Source organism: Scyliorhinus canicula, unplaced genomic scaffold, assembly GCF_902713615.1.
Source record: "Scyliorhinus canicula unplaced genomic scaffold, sScyCan1.1, whole genome shotgun sequence".
Classification (NCBI taxonomy): domain Eukaryota; kingdom Metazoa; phylum Chordata; class Chondrichthyes; order Carcharhiniformes; family Scyliorhinidae; genus Scyliorhinus; species Scyliorhinus canicula.
Window position 1 is genome coordinate 82,966 of NW_024056029.1, and position 19,917 is coordinate 102,882.

The window sequence follows — 19,917 nt, forward strand, 5'->3', positions numbered from 1 at the left end:
AACTCAAAAGGTTATGTTCCAGTTACATAGAACGTTGGTTAGGCCACATTTGGAATACTGTGTTCCAATTCTGGTCACCGCACTTCCAGAAGGACGTGGAGGCTTTGGAGAGAGTTCAGAAAAGGTTTACCAGGATGTTGCCTGGTATGGAGGGTACTAGCTATGAGGGGAGATTGAATAAACTGGGATTGTTCTCCTTGGAGAGACAGAGGCTGAGGTGCGACCTGATAAAAGTTTATAAAATTATTAGGGGTATGGATAGGATAAACAGTTGGACACTTTTTCCCAGGGCGGAATTGAAAAGTACAAGGGGGCACAAGTTCAAGGTGAGGGGGATGGATTCAGTGGAGATGTGCGGGAGAAGTTTTTTTACACAAAGGGAGGTGGTAGCCAAGTGAGATGGTTCAGGCAGATACATTAGCGACTTTTAAGACATCTGGATAGACACATGAACAGATGGGGTATAGAAGAATACAGGTGGTTGGTCTAGATAGGATATGTGATTGGCACAGGCTTGGAGGGCCGAAGGGCCTGTTCTTTCCCACACTCGGAGCAGATGGATAGTTTCTCTCCAGTGTGACTGTGCTGATGTGCTGTGAGATCAGATGATCACCTGAATCCAGTCCCACAGTCCAAGCATCTGAACGGTCTCTCATCAGTGTGAACACTTGGATGGTGCATCAGGTCTTGGGAACTTTTATAGAACTTCCTACAGTCTGACCATTGGAAAGGTCTCTCGTCAGTGTGAACCTGTTGGTGTCTTGTTAGATTGAATGTGTGAGAAAATCCTTTCCCACACTTGGAGCAGGTGAATATCTTTCTCCAGTGTGAACTTGTTGGTGTGTCAGCAGGTGGGATAAACAAGTAAACCCCTTCTCACACTCGGAGCAAGTGAACAGCCTCTCCCCAGTGTGCACTTGCTGGTGTTTAATAAGGTCAGATGATTGCCTGAATTGAGTTGCACATGGCAAGCACCTGAACGGTGTCTCGTCAGTGTGAACATGTCGATGGGACATCAGTCCTGAGAACTTTTAAAGCGCTTTCCACAATCTGCGCCTTTAAAACATCTCACATCAGTGTGAACCCACTGGTGTGTCAGCAGGTTGGATGGGTGAGCAAATCCCCTCCCACACTTGGAGCAGCTGAACGGTCCGGGTGTGACCTCGCTGGTGTGTCAGCAAATGGGATAAGGTAGTGAATCCCTTCCACACTTAAAGCAGGTGAAGTGTCCAACAGGACTGCCCTGATGAACTTCCAGCTCTGACAGGTAACTGAATCCTTCCACACAACCCCCAAATATCTGGAGATTCTCCCTGTTGTGACAGTATTTATGTTTCGACAGGTCAGATAGTCGGCTGACTTCTCTTCCACACACATAACACAGAAATAGTTTCTGCTCACTGTGAGCAGTCTTTCCTTCCATGTCCAAAATACAGTGATATATTAGGCGACTCTGTCATATCCTGATGTGATGTTTGGTTTGGGTTTCAAGACTGGAGAGTTCCTCTTCTAATAACCTGTGAAATTGTTTTAAAACAGAAAAATGTGAGTGAGAGAGAACCCACAAAAACACAAAGGCAGGTTGTGAAATTGAGCTGAATGAATCTGGTCACTTGTGGGGCCGGCTCTGGGAAAAGTGACCATGGAAACTGCTGGATTGTCACAAAAACCCTACTGGTTCCCCCAATGACCCGAAAGACATGCTGCTAGGTACTTTGGACATTCTAAATTCTCCCTCTGTGTACCCGAACAGATGCTGGAATGAGGTGACATGGGGCTTTTCACAGTAACTTCAATGCAGTGTTAATGTAAGCCTACTTATGACAATAAACATTCAGGAAAAAGGAACCTGCAACTGGTCTGGGCCAACACAAGCTCTGGACACTGGGAGCAGAGAGAGAAGGGAGTGGCAGGGATAAAAGAGAGGGATTTCATATATCGAAAACTCAACCAGAATGTTAATGCCCAAACACTCAATCTCCACACCTAGAAACACCCGGGTAGCAGCTGGATGTGAACAGCATCACATACAACTGCTCAAAGTCACACACCGTCCTGACTTCAATAGAAATAATATACTGCAGCTGCTGGAAATCTGCAATAAAACGAGAATATTCTGGAAATATTCCACAGGCCAAGCAGTAAATGTGGAGAAAGAGTTAATGTTTCAGGATGGACGGAATGAATTACAGGGAATAAAAGCGATGCAAAATATGATGGTCAATATAAACTCAGAAGTGGAATAGAAATGGATACTGGCACAGGGAAAACAATTGCTGACTGTGAAAGATACTGAATAATTGGACAGGCAGCACATGGTCAGGGGTCGGACAGTAGTGGACACCTCATTTAGACACAGTTGGGAAACGTAACAGTAAAATACTGAACACAGCTAAATTACACTCATTATTCGAGAGAGTGGAAGTGAGACAATGACAGAGAGCTGATCAGGGAGGGAAGAGGTGAATCTGTGCAAATGATGAACATGGATTCAGATACACAGTAAATAAGTCACACCAGCCCCAGAGCTATGAAAATTCTCACAGAGAACAGGGCACAGCACTAAACCTTCTAGATTGTAGAGGAATGGACAAAAATACTCCCCATTAGAACAATTTCACTGTTTTCAATTTTAAACTCTTGCTGGAGCCAGCAGCCGGAAAGATATCAGAAGCTCTGGAGTCAGAGAAAAATCTCCCAGTTGAGGAAGTACCTGGGGCACGGGGGTGATGTCACTGCGCAGCTGTTGGTGCGTGATGACATCATGGACAGGAAGACAACATCTGGATCTGTGCAAACCAGTGATAACCATACAGTATGCAGGATGGGAGTGTTCTTGAGAGGGTGCAAAGGCGATTTCCCAGAATTATTCCACGAATGAGGGATTATCCCGCTTATCCGCCTCCTTCCCGTCTGAGGATGAGACAAACAAGCGTCTGTCTCTGGGCATGAGACGCACTGCGCATGCTCCACATCACAATGCCGGGGAGTGATTGACAGCAGCTCTAGACCAACAGGATGAAGGGGTGGGGCTGGATGACCCAGCGAGTCAGGTTGGTCCTCCAACCAATCAGAGTGAACGAGGGCGGGTGGGACTGAAGCATGCGCAGTGCAGGCAATGAAAAATGAAATGAAAATGATTTTTCACGGTAGCATGGTGGTTAGCATAAATGCTTCACAGCTCCAGGGTCCCAGGTTCAATTCCCGGCTGGGACACTGTCTGTGCGGAGTCTGCACATCCTCCCCGTGTGTGCGTGGGTTTCCTCCGGTGCTCCGGTTTCCTCCCACAGTCCAAAGATGTGCGGGTTAGGTGGATTGGCCATGCTAAATTGCCCGTAGTGTCCTAAAAAGTAAGGTAAGGGGGGGGGTTGTTGGGTTACGGGTATAGGGTGGATACGTGGGTTTGAGTAGGGTGATCATGGCTCGGCACAACATCGAGGGCCGAAGGGCCTGTTCTGTGCTGTACTGTTCTATGTTCTAAAATCGCTTATTGTCACGAGTAGGCTTCAATGAAGTTACTGTGAAAAGCCCCTAGTCACCACATTCCATCGCCTGTCTGGGGAGGCTGGTACGGGAATTGAACCGTGCTGCTGGCCTGATTTAAAAGCCAGCGATTTAGCCCAGTGAGCTAAACCAGCCCCGTGCGATGTAGAGAAGCTTTTGTCTCAGATCCACAAAGGGTAAGAGGAATATTGTGGAACACGGGAGCGATGGATCAGTCTAGTGGGTGGAGAGGTTTCCTAAACATGTTGTGCAAACCCATACGCGAAAAAAAAATCACTTCCTCGTTCGCCCGTTTCAAGGAGCGGTGTCGAGAAGGTCCAGTGATCGGTTTGGGATAACGACCACCATCTTTATTCGGGACAATGAGCAGCAGAGCGCATGTACGACCACCATGTTTGTTGGGGGCAACATTTTCAATGACTGGGAGAAGCTTATTCCACATTGGTCAGAATGGAGACGGCCTGGCCAGCAAATTGCATTACCCTTTGTCCTGGGGACTTGACCTCCCATTACCCCGGTTTGCACAGACCCAGATAGAACATAGAACAGTACAGCACAGAACAGGCCCTTCCGCCCTCGATATTGTGCCGAGCAATAATCACCCTACTCAAACCCACGTATCCACCCTATACCCGTAACCCAACAACCCCCCCCCCCCCCATTAACCTTACTTTTTAGGACACTACGGGCAATTTAGCATGGCCAATCCACCTAACCCGCACATCTTTGGACTGTGGGAGGAAACCGGAGCACCCGGAGGAAACCCACGCACACACGGGGAGGACGTGCAGACTCCGCACAGACAGTGACCCAGCCGGGAAAAGAACCTGGGACCCTGGAGCTGTGAAGCATTTATGCTAACCACCATGCTACCGTGCTGCCTCGTAGATATCTATGATCAGATAGCAACAGAGAAGTAAAGAAACAGAAGCAAACCTGCTCTCTGGATCCCACCAACTCAAAGGACGCCTGACCCCATGTGGGGCTCTGTTCAGTCACACAAAGGCCCATGTGGGAACCCTAGGAGCAGCAAGGCGGTGTAGTGCTTAGCACTGCTGCCTATGGTGCTGAGGACCTGGGTTCGATGACGGCCCCAGGTCACTGTCTGTGGACTCTGCATGTTCTCCCCGTGTGTGCATGGGTTTCCTCCAGGTGCTCCGGTTTCCTCCCACAGTTTAACAATAGGTGGATTGGCTATGCTAAATTGCCCTTAATGTCCAGAAAGGTTAAATTGGGTTAGGGGATAAAGGGAATGGGGTGGAGGCGTGGATCTTAAGTGGGGTGCTCTTTGCAAAGGCTGGTGCAGACTTGATGGACTGAATGGCCTCCTTCTGCACTGTAAATTCTATGGTTCTTCCCATGTCTGCGTGGATCTCACCTCCACAACCAAAGGTGTGCAGATTAGGTGGATTGGCCAAGCTAAATTGCCCCTTAATTGGAAAAAGACGATTGGGTACTCTAAATTCATTTGAAAATAGGAAATCTTTTCCTACAGACAGAACAGTCAAACATTTCTTCTTCCACATTCACAGGCCAATGATATTCAGCTCCTGGTAAATGGAGTGGCCCTGTTAAATCTTGGGGAAAAATATTTTCATGTAGGTTAGGGGCTCCACAAAGTGTTTTCCAACTCCTCCCACCCATCTCCTTAACAGGTTCACACATTTATTTGTCTGACTAAAAGAATGGTCACTGGTCACACAGTGGTTATCGCTACTGCCTCACGGCGCCAAGGACCCATGTTCAATCCCAGCTCCGGGCCACTGTCCGTGTGGAGTTTGCACATTCTCCCTGTTTAAAAGATTCATCTACTTGCAGACTGAGTTTATCCAGAAGCACAGTGCGGTTTCTGTGCTGACAGATCCACAGTGAACATGATCTTCTCCACACACCAGCTACAAGAGAAGAGAACAATTGGGATTTGATCTAAAGTGTCAGTGCTGAGAAAGTGAAATGTTCTAATTACTGAGTGAAAGTAAACCTTTCAGTGTGAATCACAATTTACTGGGACAATTGGAAAAGGCACCAAAATGTTTCAATCTCTGAAGATAAACTTCAGCCTTGAAGTTATGTTTCGGAGCTCACAAGCTGTGGGAAGCTTTGTGAATGTTTCCTCTTCCCTTTTGTAAACAAGCAAAGAAGTTAACCTTTTTCCCGACAGCACGGCATCAATTTGAAATAAAGACTTTGACTTTTAAAGATTTGGCTTCACCTCATTTGTTGGGGTCATATTTCCGGTCGTGAGAATCATCGCAGGCAGGATGGAAATTTGCCAGAACATTTTTATTTATAATCCTAATCTTTATTGTCACAAGTAGTCTTACATTAACACTGCAGTGAAGTTACTGTGACAAGCCCCTCGTCAGCACATTCCGGAGCCTGTTCAGAGGGAGAATTCAGAGTTGTCATGTGAGAGTACCTTTAAGACCTGGGTGATTATCAAATAGCTGAATTGCATGTACCTTTAAGAAATGCGTGTTTATCAGATATATGCAGTGAAGACAGAAGACAGCCCAGCTCCACCCACACTCTGATATCACTGCAGCTATTTGATAAACACTCATTTCTTAAAGGTACAGCTGGTCTTCCAACCAATCGGAGTGAATGAGGGTCGGGGCTGATCCTGGATCTCCCTCATTGGCTGAGACTGTATCATTTTGAGTTCTTACCATTGGCTAAGTGGGCGCGGGTTCCAAAACCTCTTCCTGCCTGAGCGATGTTGACCAATGGGAGGATTTGGAAGATCAGGTGGACTCTGGTCCTCCAGCCAATCAGACTGTGGGCTTTGTGTAAATGAAGATTGAACTTCACACAGACTAAAACTTCTTCCTGTGTCAAACCTCTGAGTAAAATACTTTCCACTTTTCACTTCAATGGACTTTAAATTAGAGTCCATTCACCCTTCTACAGAACTGTTACAACAAGGAACAAACGTTACCTCTGTTTCTCTCCCAATATATGTACTCAAACAGTTCCAGAGTATGTTGACTAGGAGATTTTCACAGTAACATCATTGCAGTGTTAATGTAATCCTACTTGTGACAATAATAAAAATTATTATTCTGTGTTTGGGTATTTTAAGGAGCAGGTAGAACTTCCTTGGTTCTGCCTGTTGTCCCCTCATATATTCCCATCAGTTTTTGGTTAATGTGTCTGGAGTCTGAGCTCTTCCAGTCTGTCTCCAATTCTCCTTAGGGCAGCATTGTGGTTATCACAGTAGCTTCACAGCTCCAGGGTCCCAGGTTTGATTCCGGCTGGGTCACTGTCTGTGTGGAGTCTGCATATTCTCCCCGTGCATGCGTGGGTTTCCTCCGGATGCTCCGGTTTCCTCCCACAGCCCAAAGATGTGCAGGTTAGGTGGATTGGCCATGCTAAATTGCCCTCAGTGTCCAAAATTGCCCTTAGTGTTGGGTGGGGTTGCTGGGTTATGGGGACAGCGTCGAGGTGTGGGCTTGGGTAGGGTGCTCTTTTCAAGAGCCGGTGCAGACTCGATGGGCCGAATGGCCTCCTTCTGCACTGTAAATTCTATGAAATTCTGTCTGGGGTATATGGGTCTAGGTAGCTTGGTGTTGTGATTCATGTTGTTCAGTTGTCTGTCTGTCTCCAGCAGGTATTGTTGTCTCTCGATAATGACTGTGCTGCTACCCTTGTCTTCTGGACATATCCGTGTTGGATCCAAGCTCCCGATTGTCTGTCTTTCTCTCTGGGTGATATTCTGATTGTCTCTTGTATTTCACTGTGACAGGGCAGAGACCTGATTGAAGGGATTCAAACATGGGAGTTCTGGGAAAGATGGGCAAGGATTTGGGAGGTGACAACATGTTCAAAGAGTTTGGAGAGGAGAAGGAGGTTGAAGATGGGGCAGTAATTTGTAAGGATGGCAGGGTCAAGGGTTTGTTTTATTGAGGAGGGGGTGATGATGGCAGATTTGAAGGACAGAGGGACAGTACCTGAAGAGAGAGAAATGTTGACAATATCCATGGACACAGGGTAGTTGGCTGATCAGTAGCTCAATGGGAATAGGGTTAATGGAGCAGGAGCTGGGTCTCATGGACAAGATGAGCTCCGAGAGGGCACGAGGGGAGATGGGAGGGAAACTGGAGAAAGATGTGGGTTCAGGGCTCGGGAAAGGATGAAATTTAGAGACAGTTTGGTCCAGTGGGCTCGTGGAAGGGAGGGAAGCAGCAGAGGCAGCTGATCGGATTGACTCAATCTCAGTCACAAAGAAGCTTCACAAGCTCCTCACACTTCTTGTTGTAGGTGAGGATGGAAGAGACAGAGGAGAGCGAGAGAACTTCAAAAGGAACTAACTTGTGTCAGAGATATTAAAAAGTTTCCGCACATGGTATATTTCGCACAAATCTAATTTATTTGACTTTTAGCCAGAATATTAGCCTCTGTAAATGGGCTGGAGTTTGTTCACAACAGAAAGAGACCCAAATGAACATATCCATTCAGTCCTGAATGTAACAGCAAAACCCAATCATTGTGGTTACCTATGGCCACGTTGGTGTCTCCGCAGGGAGGATGAAGCGGTGAATCCCTTCCCACAATCTGAGCAGATGAACAGCCTCCTCCCAGTATGAATTAGCTGGTGTCTCAGCAGATGGGATGACTGAGTGAATCCCTCCCCACACTCTGAGCAGGTGAATGGCCTCTCCCCTGTATGAATTAGCTGGTGTCTCAGCAGGTCGGCTGACTGAGTGAATCCCTTCCCACACTTGGAACAAGCGAATGGCCTCTCCCCAGTATGAATTCGCTGGTGCGTCTGCAGTTGGGATGATTGAGTGAATCCCTTCCCACACTCTGAGCAGGTAAATGGTTTCTCACCAGTGTGAACTCGCTGATGTTTTTGCAGGGTGGATGGCTCAGTGAATCCCTTCCCACACTTGGAGCAGGTGAATGGTCTCTCCCCAGTGTGACTGCGTCGATGAGTATCCAGCTTGGATGGGGAAGTGAATCTTTTCCCACAGTCTACACATTTCCACGGTTTCTCCTCAGTGTGACTGCATTTGTGGCTTTTGAGGCCTGATGATCGAGCAAATCCTCGTCCACACACACAACACGTGTACGGTTTCTCCCCACTGTGAACAATGCCTTTTCCTTCCATGTTCCAAGTCCGATGATATTCAGCATATGTACAATTGAGGACTCTGTCAGATCCTGATGTGATGCTTGGTTTGAGTTTCCGGACTTTGAAGCCTCCCCTTCGAACAACCTGTGAAACGGATTTAAAAACAGAAAATAGGGAGTGAGAGAGAACCCACAAAAACACAAAGGCAGGTTGTGAAATTGAGCTGAATGAATCTGGTCATTTGTGGGGCCGGCACTGGGAAAAAGTGACCATGAAAACGGCTGGATTGTTATAAAAACCCAACTGGCCTCTTTGGGAGGAGAGAGAAAGAGGCGAAGAGGGATTTTGTATATCTACAAGACATATTAACAGATTAGTTGGCAAAGCATATTCGACCTTGAGCTTCATAAATAGAAATATTGATTCTGAAACTATGCTTCTGGTGGCACAGTGATTAGCACTGCTGCCTCACAGCGCCAGGGACCCGGGTTGAATTCCGGCCTTGGTGACTGTCTGTGTGGAATTTGCACTTTCTCCCCGTGTCTGCGTGGGCTTCCACCCGGTGCTCAGGTTTCCTCCAACAGTCCAAAGAAGGGAAAGTTAGGTCGATTGACCTTGATAAATTGCCCCTTAGTGTCCAGGGATGTGCAGGTTAGGTGGGGCTATGGGGTTACAGGGACAGGGTAGGGGTGTGGGCCTAGGCAGGGTGCCCTTTCAGAGAATCAGTGCAGACTCGATGGGCTGAATGGCCTCCTGCACTGTAGGAATTCTATGGTTCTAATTCTATTCTATGAATCTTTATAAAGCTCTGGTCACCACTCTTCAGGAAGGATATGAAGGTTCTTGAGAAGGTGCAAAGGAGATTTACCAGAATGGTTCCAGCAAAGGAGGTTGAGGGGAGATTTGATTCAGGGACACAAGATTATGGCTGATTTCCGTCGGGTGGAGAAAGTAACTCTGTTTCCATTCACTGATCGTACAAGCTCTAGGGACATGGATTTGAAGTTTATGGTAAAACCTGGATTGATCTATATAAGATCCTGAGGGGTCTTGATAAGTTGGATGTGGAGAGAATGTCTTCTCTTGTGGGAGAATCGAGAACAAGGGCATCACTGTTGCAAAATAAGGAGTCGCCCACTTCAGATGGGGACGAGGATTTTTTATTCTAGAGGGTTGTAAAACTTTGGCAATCACGTCCTTCAAAGGCAGTGGAAGCAGAGTCCTTGCATATTTTTAAGGCAGAGCTGGATAGATTCTTGATGGGCAAGGGGGTGAAAGGTTATCAGGGGAAGGCAGGAATGTGGAGTTGAGGTTAGAATGAGATCAGCAGCAATCTTATTGAAAGGGAGCAGGGCCGGGTGGCCTGCTCCTAGTTTGTATGTAAAAGGTACAGGAGACATGGGACTTCCGGTGGCGGCGATGTCCGAGTGAGCCGCACATTCGGTGGGCTCTCACTCCGGCGGGTCTGAACAGCTGTTTCCCCGCGATAGCGGGACCACGGAGGCGGCAGAAAGGCTGCCGGGAATAGAAGAGGAGAGCGGGCTGCAGAAAATGAAAGTGTGGGAGGCCAGCAGGTGAGGAAGAAAGAGAGAGAGACGGAGGCAAGGAGGAAGCTGACCTGAAGGGTAAGATGGCGGACCCACGGACCTTCCTTCCTCCAGGACAAAGGGGGAAAAAAAAAGTTTGGAGTTGCTGAGGAGGGACAGCTTGGACCCACTTCAGATGCCCAGGAGGGGGTAAAAATTTAAGGTGCTGGGCAAAGGAAAGCGGCAGCGAAGGCGCTGAGGAGCGGGCTGCGGCATATGGAACAGCGGGATTCCAGAAGGCAGAAGAAGAAGGAGAAAAAGGGACAGAGACAAGGACCGGAAGAAAATTACCTGGGACCTAAGATGGCGGACACACGGACCCCGGACTCAGCAATCCAGTTGGCGCTGGATAACATGCTCCAGGTAATGAAGTCCAGTTTTGAAGCGCTGAAGCGGGACAGCTTGGACCCAATCCAGAAAGCGGTGGATCAGCTGAACCAAAGGCTGGACGCCCAGGATGTTAAAGTTAAGGAGCTGGGAGAGGCGGTGGAGGAGCAGGCGGATGCGCAAACGGTTGCAGCGGTAGAAGTGGACGGCCTGAAAGAGCGGCAGAGAAGACTGCTGGACAGAGTGGAGGAGCTGGAGAATAGAATCCGCAGGAACAATCTGAGGATGGTCGGCCTCCCGGAGGGGGCGGAGGGAGCTGATGCTGCAGCGTTTGTAGCAGACCTGCTGAAGCAGCTGATGGGAGCCGAAGCCTTTCCACGACCGTTGGAGCTGGAGGGGGCACACAGAGTGCAGGCAAGGCAGGGGCGGCCGGGCGGACCCCCCCGCCCGATGGTGATTAGGTTCCACAGGTTCGTGGACAAGGAGCGGGTGCTGCAGTGGGCAAAGAGCGCCAGGAGCAGCACGTGGAACAACAGTGTTCTCCGCATTTATCAGGATCTAAGCCAGGAGGTGGCTCGGCGGCGAGCAGCCTTTAAGAATGTCAAGGAGGTGCTGTTCAAGAAGCACGTGAAGTTTGGTCTGCTGTTCCCAGCCCGGCTATGGGTCACGCACCAGGGTCAACACCACTACTTCTCCGAGCCCGAAGAAGCGATGGATTTTGTGAGGGACCTGGGGCTGGTCCCGAAAGGAGGCCCCAAGGACGCGAGTTAGGGCCCGAGGAATTTTTGTGGGAAGGAACGCCGAATGTGCCTGGACCGCTGCTCAACGGTTTGCTGGGCCAAAGGGGCCAAGCGGAACATTTGAGACTCTTTCCTTTGTTCATGGACATTTATGTGCTTTTTCTCTTTTTTCTGTGGTTTTTTCCCTTTTTATGTTTTTTTTTTCCTGTTTGGGCTTTATGTGCAGCTCGTGGAAGACACTGGAACCGGCTTGCCCCAGTGGGGGGGGAGGAGGACGGGGGAACAAGGGGAATGGGACAGGAAGGCGCCGGAGTGTTGAGTCACCGGGCTAGCAGATTGGCTAGTCAAGGAAGTCAGATGGGGGGGGAAGTAACAGCCAGTAGATGGCGGGGGTGGGGGTATCGGGGGATGGGGTTAGGGGAGGGGGGGGGGTTGTTCTGCTGACGGGAGAGGGACTTGAAATAGGCACTGGAAAGGAGGTCGAGGGTGGAGGCAGCCAAAGGGCGGGCCAGGAATGGCGCGACGCACGGGTCAGGGGCCGGCCCGAGAAAGGCTATGGCTGACCGGCGGGGTGGGGGGGGGGTGGGATGTGCCCCCCGACCAGGCTGATCACCTGGAACGTCAAGGGACTGAATGGGCCGGTTAAGAGGGCGCGGGTGTTCGCGCACTTGCGGGCCCTGAGGGCGGACGTAATTATGTTGCAGGAGACACATCTGAAAGTGTCAGACCAGACCAGGCTAAGGAAGGGCTGGATTAGCCAGGTCTTCCACTCGGACTTGGACTCGAAGTCCAGAGGGGTGGCAATCATGATCAACAAGCGCGTGCAATTTGAGGCAGAGGGCATATCTGCAGACAGGGGGGGCAGATACCTGATGGTACGGGGCAGACTGGAGGGGAGAAGGGTGGTGCTGGTGAATATATATGCCCCGAACTGGGATGACGTGGACTTTATTAAAAGAGTGCTGGGGAAGATCCCGGACTTGGATTCTCGCAAGCTAATAATGGGAGGGGACTTAACATGGTCCTTGACCCGACTTTGGATCGGTCGTGTCCCAGAACGGGTAGACTCTCAGCAATGGCAAGGGAGCTGAAAGGGTTTATGGGGCAAATGGGGGCAGTGGACCCCTGGAGAGAGGGACAGCCAACAGGAAGGGGCTACTCGTTTTACTCGCACGTCCATAAAGTATATTCCAGGATAGATTTCTTTGTAATAAGCAGGGACTGTATGGGGGAGGTAAAGAACACGGAATACTCAGCAATTACCATTTCAGACCATGCCCCGCATTGGGTGGACCTGCAGTTCGGGGGAGCGAGTTATCAACGCCCGCAATGGAGGCTAGATGTGGGACTGCTGTCGGAGGAGGGGATCTGCGAGAGGCTTCGGAAATGTATAAAAAATTACCTGCAGGTGAATGACACTGGGGAGGTCTCAGCGGCGACCGTGTGGGAGGCGCTAAAGGCAGTAGTTCGGGGGGAGCTGATTTCAATTGGGGCCCACAAAGCCAAGGCAGACCGGGCAGAGATGGATAGATTGGTCAGGGAAATGGGCCGGATAGATGAAGAGCACGCGGAGTCCCCGGGGGAGGTTTTACTCACAGAAAGGCGGAGGCTACAGGCGGAACTGGGGGCACTATCCACGAGCAGGGCCGTGGAACAGCTTAGGAAGGCGAGGGGAGTGGTGTACGAGTATGGGGAAAAGGCTAGCAGACTGTTAGCGCAGCAACTCAGGAGGAGGGAGGCGGCCAGGGAAATAGGTAGAGTGAGGGACGAGGGGGGGCGCAAAGTGGAGGATCCGGCAGAATTGAATAGGGTATTCCGGGACTTCTATCGTAAGCTGTATACTTCGGAGCCGCCGGAAGAACCGGAGGGGATGAAAAGGTTTCTGGACGGGTTAACATTCCCAACAGTTGGGGGGGGGGCAAGTGGAAGAGCTGGGCGCCCCGATTAGAGTAGAGGAGGTATTGGGGGGCCTAAAGGCCATGCAGTCGGGGAAGTCCCCGGGGCCGGATGGATACCCAGTAGAGTTTTATAGGAAGTTCTCTGAGCTGGTGGGCCCGGTCTTGGCGAGGGTTTTCAATGAGGCAAGGGACAGAGGGACCCTGCCGCCGACAATGTCACAAGCCACCATATCTCTGATATTGAAGCGGGGTAAAGACCCGGAGGTGTGCGGGTCCTACAGGCCAATCTCCCTGATTAATGTAGACGCCAAGCTCCTGGCAAAGGTACTGGCGGGGAGAATGGAGGACTGTGTACCGGAGGTGATTGGGGAGGATCAAACTGGGTTCGTGAAAGGTCGGCAGCTGGCGGCCAATCTGAGGAGATTGCTCAACGTGATAATGATGCCCCCGGCGGGTAGAGAGGTGGAGGTAGTGGTGGCAATGGACGCCGAGAAGGCCTTTGACCGGGTAGAGTGGGACTATCTATGGGAGGTGCTCGGACGGTTTGGGTTCGGGGAGGGATTGGTGGATTGGATCAAATTATTATATCAGGCCCCGAGGGCCAGCGTCAGGACCAACAGAGAAGTGTCGGAGTACTTTAGGTTGTACCGAGGGACCAGGCAGGGCTGCCCGCTCTCCCCGCTGCTGTTTGCGCTGACCATAGAGCCGCTGGCGATGGCGCTGAGAGCCGCAGAGGGTTGGAAGGGGATGGTGAGGGGCGGGGTTGAACACAGGGTTTCTCTTTATGCAGACGACCTGCTCCTGTACGTGTCGGACCCAGTGGCCGGGATGGGAACTATACTGGGAATGCTGAGGGAGTTCGGCCAGTTCTCAGGATACAAATTAAATACGGTCAAGAGTGAAATGTTTGTGGTCCAGGCAAGGGGCCAGGAGAACAGATTGAGAGGGCTACCGTTTAGGCTGGTTGAGGAAAATTTCCGGTATTTGGGAATCCAGGTGGCACGAGACTGGGGCAGGCTGCATAAGTTAAATTTGGCCAGGGTGGTGGAGCAAATGAAGGGAGAGTTTCGGAGATGGGATGCACTCCCGCTGTCGCTGGCAGGGAGGGTGCAGACTGGAAAGATGACAATCCTCCCTCGATTTTTGTTTATTTTTCAGTGCCTCCCGATCTTTATCCCACAGTCCTTCTTCAAAAGAGTTAACGGGCTGATCATGAGCTTTGTCTGGGCGGGAAAGTCTCCGCGGGTAAAGAAGGTGATGTTGGAGAGGAACCGCAGCGAGGGAGGGCTGGCTTTGCCGAGTCTGGTCAATTATTACTGGGCGGCCAACATCGCTATGATAAGGAAGTGGATGGTGGGTACGGGGTCTATTTGGGAGCGGGTGGAGGCGGCTTCGTGCAGGGGCTCCAGTTTGGAAGCCCTGGTCACGGCTCCTCTACCGCTGCCGCCGGCCAAGTACACCACCAGCCCGGTAGTGGTGGCGACCCTGCGGATATGGGGCCAGTGGAGGAGGCATGTGGGGGAGATGGGGGCGTCTGTCTGGGCGCCAATCTGCGACAACCATCGGTTTGCCCCCGGCAGTATGGATGGGGGGTTCCGAGTATGGCGGCGAGCAGGGGCGGGAAGGGTGGGTGATATGTTCCTGGAAGGGAGCTTCGCGAGTTTGAGGAGCTTGGAGGAGAAATTTGGGGTGGTAAGGGGAAATGATTTTAGATACCTACAGTTGTGGGACTTTGTTCGTAGACAGGTCCCATCTTTCCCGCGCCTCCCGCCAATGGGGATCCTAGACAGAATAGTCTCTGGGAGGGATGAAGGGGAGGGTAGAGTCTCGGGTATTTATAAGGTGCTCATGAGGGAGGAAGGGTCCCAGACAGAGGAACTGAAACTTAAATGGGAGGAGGAGCTAGGCGGGGAAATGGAGGATGGGCTGTGGGCAGAGGCCCTGAGTAGGGTAAACTCGACCGCGACATGTGCTAGGCTCGGGCTGATCCAATTTAAGGTCGTTCACCGGGCCCATATGACGGTGGCTCGGATGAGCAAATTTTTCGGGATAGAGGACAAATGCGCTAGGTGCGCGGGAGGACCAGCGAACCATGTTCACATGTTTTGGGCATGCCCTGAGCTGAGGGGGTACTGGGAGGGATTTGCGGGGGTCATGTCCCAGGTGCTAAAAACAAGGGTGGTGATGAGCCCAGGGGTGGCAATTTTTGGGGTTTCGGAAGACCCGGGCGTCCAGGGGGAGAAAGAGGCCGATGTGCTGGCCTTTGCTTCCCTGATAGCCCGGCGACGAATATTATTGGCGTGGAGGGACTCAAAGCCCCCGAAGACTGAGTGGTGGCTTGCGGACATGTCGAGTTTCCTGGGGATGGAAAAAATCAAGTTCGCCTTGAGGGGTTCTGTGCAGGGGTTCACCCGGAGGTGGCAACCATTTATTGACTTCTTTGCGGGAGAGTGAGCGTCAGCAGGGGGTGGGGGGGGGGGGGGGGGGGGGGGGTTAGAGTAGAGTAGGAGGGAAAATATGGCGGGTAGTACCGGTGGGAGGGGAGCGGGCTTGTGCAATATGTTACGGTGGAAGTATTGAAAGTACGTGGATGTTTGCACATTTTTGCCTTTTTTGCTTCCTTTCTGATGATGTCTGTAACTGTTTATAAAGCCAAAAACTACCTCAATAAAATTGTTTATTAAAAAAAAAAGGTACAGGAGACATGAGGTGATATGAGATGTATGTTTTTACACAGCGAGCAGCAATAACCCTAACTTGCTGCCTATCAGGGAGTTTGAAAATAGACACAATGAATCATTTGATTTCAAAAGGAAATTGGACAGACATCTGAGGGAAATAAACCTGCGAGGATACAGGGAGCAGGAGAATGGGACTGACTGGATTGCTCCAGAGAGCTAGCATGGATTCAATAGGCCGAATGCCCTTCTCTGTGCCATCATGTCTCTGACTCTTTTGTGTAATCTAGTTTTGTAATTTAACCCCGGAGGGTTCAGATATCACTCAGGTAAATCTGTGCTACACTCCCTCCGAGGCCATTCTATCCTTCCTCAGGTTTGTTGCCCAGAACTGAACACAGTTCTCCAGGTTTGGTCTAACCAGGGTTTGTGAATCTCGGGGCTTTTCCAGTCACACTGAGACCTGAAATCTTCCCTCACAGACAGAACAGACAAACCTTTTACCTTCCACACCCAGATGCTGCTGATATTCAGGTTCTAATGAATCGAGTGACTCTGTCAGATCGCGATGTGACGTTTGGTTTGCGTTTCCCGTCTGTTAAACCTCCACTTCCAGTATCCTGTAAATTTACAGAAACCTCACTGTCAGTTTAGGATAGAAATTCACAACATTCTCTCCTCACTAATTTTGATTAAATGTATTCCAGGAGGTTTGACCACATGACCTGACCCATCCTCCAGCCATTAATCGGTCAACACATCCATCCTTGTGACACACTGCCTTCCTCGGCCAATTGGGAAGCAAAAGGACTCATTACCTTACAGGACAGTGTTTGACTGTCAGCCAAACAACCTTTATCCCATTTTCAATATTTTTATATCCCTCCTCTCCCCTCCCCCTCCCTCTTCTCTCCCCCTCCCTCTTCTCTCCCCCTCCCTCTTCTCTCCCCCTCCCTCTTCTCTCCCCTCCCTCCTCTCTCTCCCCTCCCTCCTCTCTCCACCTCCTTCCCCCTCTTCTCTCCCCCTCTTCTCTCCCCCTCCCTCCTCTCTCCCCGTCCCTTCTCCTCTCCCCCCTCCTCACCCTACCCCCTCCTCTCCCCCCCACCTCCTCTCCCCCCCACACTTCCTCTCCCCCCAACACGCTGGCTCCCTCCATACACTCTCCCCCCTCCCCACTCACATACATTAACTCCCCCCCACATACACTCACTCCTCCCCCCCACATACACTCACTCCGCCCCCCCACATACACTCACTCCGCCCCCCCCACATACACTCACTCCTCCCCCCCACATACACTCACTCCGCCCCCACATACACTCACTCCGCCCCCACATACACTCACTCCTCCCCCCACATACACTCACTCCGCCCCCCCCACATACTCACCCGCCCCCCCACATACACTCACTCCGACCCCCCCACATACACTCACTCCGCCCCCCCACATACACTCACTCCGCCCCCCCCACATACACTCACTCCGCCCCCACATACACTCACTCCGCCCCCACATACACTCACTCCGCCCCCCCCACAGACACTCACTCCGCCCCCCACATACACTCACTCCCCCCCCACATACACTCACTCCGCCCCCCCCACATACACTCACGTCCCACCCCCCACATACCACTCACTCCGCCCCCCCCCACATACACTCACTCCGCCCCCCCCCAATACACTCACCTTCCGCCCCCCCATACCTCATCCTCCCCCCCACATACACTCCCTCCGCCCCCCCCACATACACTCACTCCGCCCCCCCACTACACTCACTCCGCCCCCCCCCACAGACACTCACTCCGCCCCCCCCACATACACTCACTCCGCCCCCCCCCACATACACTCACTCCGCCCCCCCACATACACTCACTCGCCTCCCCCCCACATACACTCACATCCTCCCCCCCCACATACCTCACTCCGCCCCCCCACATACACTCACTCCCGCCCCCCCACATACACTCCCTCCGCCCCCGCCCCACATACACTCACTACCGCCCCCCCCCACATACACTCACTCCGCCCCCCCTCCCACATACACTCACTCCGCCCCCCCCCACTACACTCACTCCGCCCCCCCCCCACATACACTCACTCCGCCCCCCCCACATACACTCACTCCGCCCCCCCCCCATACACTCACTCCGCCCCCCCCACATACACTCACTCCGCCCCCCCCACATACACTCACTCCGCCCCCCCCCACATACACTCACATCAACTCCGCCCCCCCCCACATACACTCACTCCGCCCCCCCCCATACACTCCTCCGCCCCCCCCCCATACACTCACTCCGCCCCCCCACATACACTCACTCTGCCCCCCCCCACATACACTCACTCCGCCCCCCCACATACACTCACTCACCGCGCCCCCACATACACATCACTTCCGCCCCCCACAGACACTCACTCAGCCCCCCAATACACTCACTCTCCAGTCCCCCCCACATACACTCACTCGCCCCCCCCATACACTCACCCTCCCACCACAAATACAACACTCCGCACCCCCCACATACACTCCTCCTCCCCCCCCCACATACACTCACTCAGCCCGCCCCAAATCACTCACTCCGCCCCCACACATACACACACTCCGCACCACGCCACATACACTTCACATCCACCACCCACATACACCCACTCCATGCCTCTCCCCCACTACACTCACGTCCTCCGCCCCCCCCCATACACTCACTCCGCCCCCCACATACACTCACTCCGCACCCCCACATACAATCACTCCGCACCCCCACATACACTCACTCCGCCCCCCACATACACTCACTCCGCCCGCCCCACCACATACACTCACTCCCCCCCCCACATACATCTCACTCCGCCCCCCCCACACATACACTCACTCCGCCCCCCCCACATACACTCACTCCCGCCCCCCCACATACACTCACTCTCCGCCCCCCCCACATACCCACTCCGACCCCCCACATACACTCACTCCGCCCCCCCCCATACACCACTCCACTCCGCCCCCCCCACATACCCTCACTCCGCCCCCCCACATACACTCACTACTCCGCCCCCCCCACATACACTCACTGCCCGCCCCCCACATACTCACTCCGCCCCCCCCACATACACTCACTCCTCCGCCCCCCCCCACATACACTCACTCCGCCCCCCCCACATACACTCACTCCACCCCCCACATACACTCACTCCGCCCCCCCCACATACACTCACTCCGCCCCCCCATACACTCACCTCCGACCCCCCCCACATACACTCCACTCCCCCCCCCCCATACACCACTCCGCCCCCACCATACACTCACTCCACCCCCCCATACACTCACTCCACCCCCCCATACACTCACTCCGCCCCCCCCACATACACTCACTCCGCCCCCCCACATACACTCACTCCGCCCCCCCCACATACACTCACTCCGCCCCCCCACATACACTCACTCCGCCCCCCCCATACACTCACTCCGCCCCCCCACATACACTCACTCCGCCCCCCACATACACTCACTCACTCCCCCCCCACATACACTCACTCCGCCCCCCCCACATACACCACTCACTCCGCCCCCCCACATACACTCACTCCGCCCCCCCACATACACTCACTCCGCCCCCCCCACATACACTCACTCCGCCCCCCCCCATACACTCACTCCGCCCCCCCCATACACTCACTCCGCCCCCCCACATACACTCACTCCACCCCCCACATACACTCACTCCGCCCCCCCCATACACTCACTCCGCCCCCCCACATACACTCACTCCGCCCCCCCACATACACTCACTCCGACCCCCCCATACACTCACTCCGACCCCCCACATACACTCACTCCGCCCCCCCACATACACTCACTCCACCCCCCCTACTCACATCCGCCCCCCACTACACTCACTCCGCACCCCCCATACACTCACTTCCGCCCCCCCCACATACACTCACTCCGCCCCCCCACATACACTCACTCCGCCCCCCCACATACACTCACTCCGCCCCCCCCACATACACTCACTCCGCCCCCCCCACATACACTCACTCCCGCCCCCCCACATACACTCACTCCGCCCCCCCACATACACTCACGTCCGCCCCCCCCACATACACTCACTC

At 52.7% G+C, this 19,917-nt stretch overlaps 1 protein-coding gene across 1 annotated transcript in view; it reads right to left on the reverse strand.

Annotated features, from left to right (window-relative positions):
- Positions 1-205: 205 nt before the first annotated feature.
- LOC119961700 (oocyte zinc finger protein XlCOF6-like) overlaps positions 206-19,917 on the reverse strand; it is a gene marked incomplete at its 5' end in the record, with an annotated part of 35,716 nt that continues 16,004 nt past the window's right edge. Inside the window, 2 exons of the mRNA XM_038788987.1 lie at positions 206-1,517; positions 8,001-8,722. Coding sequence (XP_038644915.1) covers positions 1,457-1,517; positions 8,001-8,722 — 783 coding nt within the window. The remainder of the gene's footprint in view (positions 1,518-8,000; positions 8,723-19,917) is intronic.